The sequence below is a fragment of the Apteryx rowi genome, unplaced genomic scaffold, assembly GCF_003343035.1.
Source record: "Apteryx rowi isolate R43461 unplaced genomic scaffold, aptRow1 scaffold_379, whole genome shotgun sequence".
Taxonomy (NCBI): domain Eukaryota; kingdom Metazoa; phylum Chordata; class Aves; order Apterygiformes; family Apterygidae; genus Apteryx; species Apteryx rowi.
In genome coordinates, this window is record NW_020450296.1 from 392,338 (window position 1) to 395,977 (window position 3,640).

The following is a 3,640-nucleotide window of genomic DNA, read 5'->3' on the forward strand; positions in this document are numbered from 1 at the left end:
GCTGCCGGCACCGCAGGGGACAGCCCTGCTCTGTCGCGATATGCCGGTGCGCAGCGTCGAGGCCGGGCAGGTTATCCCTCCGCTGTCGCGATATAGCGGCGTGCAACGCTGAGGTCGTGCAGGGCCTCCCTATCTTGACRTGCGGCATCGAGAGCATGCAAAAACAGCCACGAGAGAGCGGCRGGCGGCGCTGGGAGCGTGCGGGGCATCCCTGGACGATCGCGACGGGCTGGCGCACGGGACCGAGGCCGTGCAGGGCATCGCTACGCTTTGCACGCAGTGCAACAGCTCGCAGGCGGGGAGGGGGAGCGGATGCAGCCCGGGCGCCCCAGCAATTGCACCCTAAACCTCGCGCCGGCCCCTGCCCGGRAGCAGCCGGGGGCTCCGGGTGCCCCTTCCCGGCGGCGCGGGCTCCTTTACCTCGAAAGCAGTAGGCGTCGTATCTGCTGCGGGCATCAGGGAATCCCGTCTGGTTCCGGAAGAGGAAGATGGTTTTGACTCCCGGCAGGCTCCCACCGCAGCGTTCCCGCGGCGTGACGATGGGGTAGCGGACGCTGCCGTCGGCCAGCCAGCCGGGGCTGCAGGAGTCCAAGCCGCCGCTCCAGGCCGCGTAGAGCTGGCCCGTGCTGGCCAGCTCGGCTCCCAGCGCCCGGCAGCGCGCCGCGGCTTCCTCCAGGGTGAATTTATCCGGCGCCGTCTCCAAAAAGATCTCCCCTGCCAACGGGGAGAGGAGGGAGGCGTCAGAGCCGGGGCGGCCGCGATTCGGGGCGGCCGGCGGCTCCGCGGCGGCGCAATTACCCGCGAGGTCCTGGGCGTAGCAGTACACGTCGTACATGTCCTGGGGGTCCACCACCCCGTAGTTCCTGACGCCGGGGAAGCCGTTCATGTCTCCGTAACAGGCCTCGCGCGGCGCGTGGATGGGGTACCTGGGGCGCGGGAGCACAGCGGCGGGCTGGCGGCGGAGCCCCGGCGGAGGCGAAGCCCGGGCGGACGAGGAGCCGCCCCCCCCCACCCCGGGGGGGGGTTTTGCAAGCGCCGAGGGTCCGCAGCCCACCTGACGGTCTGGTCGGCGATCCAGCCGGCGTCGCACTGCTCGTAGCCGCCGCGGTAGGCGGCGTAGAGCTGCTCGGGGGTGGCGATGCGGGCGCCGATCCTGGCGCAGGCCTGCCGGGCTTCGGCGAAGGTGTAGGCGTAGCGCGTGGAGCCCTCGCGGTAGTGAAACACCACCCCTGCGGGAGAGAGCGGCGAGCGCTGCGCCGGGGGCTCGGCGGCATCCTCGGAGCCTGCAGCCCCTTGCACCCGCCAAGGGTCCGGCTGCCCCTTTGCATCCACGAAGGGTCTGGTCGCCCCTTTGCACCCACTGGGGTCCAGCCACCCCTTTGCACCCATGAAGGGTCTGGTCGCCCCTTTGCACCCATGAAGGGTCCATCCATCCCTTGCATCTGCCAGGGTCCAGCGACCCCTTGCACCCAACGGGGTCCAGCCACCCCTTTGCACCCATGAAGGCTCCGGCTGCCCCTTGCATCCAGGAAGGGTCCAGGCACCCCTCTGCACCCGCAAAGGGTCCAACCACTCTTTTGCACCTGTGAAGGGTCTGGTTACCCCTTGCACCCATGAAGGGTCTGGCCACCCCTTGCATCTGCCAGGGTCCAGCCACCCCTTGCACACACCAGGGTCCGGCCACCCCTTGCACCCATGAAGGGTCCAGCTGCCCCTTTGCATCCACCAGGGTCCAGCCACGTCTTTGCACCCGCAAAGGGTCCAGCCACCCCTTTGCACCCACGAAGAGTCCAGCCACCCCGTCGCAAGAGGGATTTGCTCCGCTCCGAATGCACCGCTGCGTTGGGCGCGCCGAACCCCGCGGCGCGGCTACCTTTGACTTTGAGGTCCAGGATGTCGTGGCCGTCCTCGATGCCGTGCTGCACGTCGCAGCGGTAAATGCCCGAGTCGTTGGGCCGCAGCTCGGTGAGCAGCAGGGAGGCGTTGGTGTACTGCCGGTGGAAGATGGGCAGCGAGGCGCGCAGGCGGTAGTCCTCGCTCACCTTCACCCGGTCCCCCCGGGCCACCAAGATCTCCAGCTCCCGGCCCTCGGCCAGGAAGGTCCACTTGACGCGGGGGGCCCCCAGGACGGCGCGGCGCCCGGCCGTGCCGGCGGTGGGCACCGGCCGCAGGTAGGTGATGAGGCAGGGGATGGTCACGTCGCCCGCCAGCACGGCGTCGAGGGCCGGGCGCCGCGGGATGGAGACCTGCAGAGCCTTGAGGTCGTCTGGGCGGGAGGGCGAAAGGGGCCGTGAGCGGCCAGACCCCCCCACCGAGGACGTCCCCGAGCCCCGGGGGGGCCGTCGAGCGGCGAGGCCGCACCGTTACCTGCGCCGTCCTCAGGGACGAAGGCGTCCGGCGCCGCCGCGGGGGCAAATGCGCAGAGCAGCAGCAGCGGGAGGGCCGAGGCCATCCTGTGCCCTGCAAGAAGCCAATTTGGGTGCAAACTTAACCAAAACGGGGCATCTGGGCAGGACCAGAGCCACGAAGATGCGTCTAACCCGGGCACCTGCCCCGCGGGGGAAGGACCGATGCAGCTCTGCAGCTTTCCCGGGAAGCCGGGTCCTTTGGGGACAGCAGAGGCGAGCCTGGCCTCGGCGGCACGGAAAGTCTGAGCACAAGCCCTCGGCCCTGCGGCGGGCGGCGAGACGGTGCCAGAGCCGGGCCGCGTTTTGGGAGGCGCCGCACTTAAAAACCTCAGCAGGGTTTTTTTTTAATAGTGGGGTTTTAGCGAGGCAGAACGCTAGAGCTCCCGAGCCTTGGCTGTGGGGGGAGAGGTGAGCAGGCGCGGGTGCAAGCAGGCGCTTGCACGTGTGTGCATGCACGCATTTGTGCATGTGTGCCTGTGTATGCATGCATGCATTGGTGCATGCATGCGTGCATTGGTGCATGCGTGCATTGGTGCACGCGTGTGCACAGCCGGGGCAGGAGCACACGGAGCGGGGGGCGTTAGGGCTGCGCGCCACCGGCGCACAAAGCGCGGGGCGGAGCGGGAGGCAAGGAGCGGGACGGCTCCTCTTTGCCATTCAGCTCACGCCGGAGGTTCCCTGCTCGCGGGCTGGGAAAACCAGGGCCGAGCAAAGCAGCCATTATGTCCCCGGCCGCTTGGCACAAAGGGCTCTGCCCCGCCGGCTGCGGCGTCCGCGGACGGAGGCTGCAGCCGGGGCGCGGAGCGGTGCCGCCGCACGGTCTCATTGCTTCTCACCCCTCCGCCGGCGGTTCGTTAGGGGTTAGCGGTTTCCTCTGCGCCCTGTAACGAGGACGAGGCGCTGGGCGGTTTCCCGGCGGGAGCGCAGCGATGCTGAGCCTCGGGGCAGCTTTGCGATTTGTGAGCTCCGGGTGCTGCATCGATCGCGGCAGCCTCAGGAGCGGCGCCGGCATCGCCCGCTCCGGCCCGGCTCCCTGGCGGCTCCGGCGGGAAGCCGGCCTTGCCACGGGCATCCCCCCGCGAGCGCCGCTCCCCGAGCCTCCCCCCGGGCCAATGCACCAGGGCTGCTGGGCGGACGGTCCCTCAGGCTCTGCACTGCCAACGCATGGCCCCTAGCACCAAGTGTCATGGACGTACAGCCCCCAGCACCAAGCACCACCGACGTACAGCCCC

The 3,640-nt window shown here is 69.6% G+C and overlaps 1 protein-coding gene across 1 annotated transcript in view; it reads right to left on the reverse strand.

The window, feature by feature from the left end:
- The window catches only part of BCAN (brevican), a 13,257-nt gene extending 10,805 nt beyond the window's left edge, over positions 1 to 2,452 (reverse strand). Inside the window, exons 1-5 of the mRNA XM_026073853.1 lie at positions 2,368 to 2,452; positions 1,874 to 2,266; positions 1,055 to 1,229; positions 799 to 926; positions 421 to 714 (exon numbers count right to left, since the gene is read on the reverse strand). Coding sequence (XP_025929638.1) covers positions 421 to 714; positions 799 to 926; positions 1,055 to 1,229; positions 1,874 to 2,266; positions 2,368 to 2,452 — 1,075 coding nt within the window. The remainder of the gene's footprint in view (positions 1 to 420; positions 715 to 798; positions 927 to 1,054; positions 1,230 to 1,873; positions 2,267 to 2,367) is intronic.
- Positions 2,453 to 3,640: the final 1,188 nt, after the last annotated feature.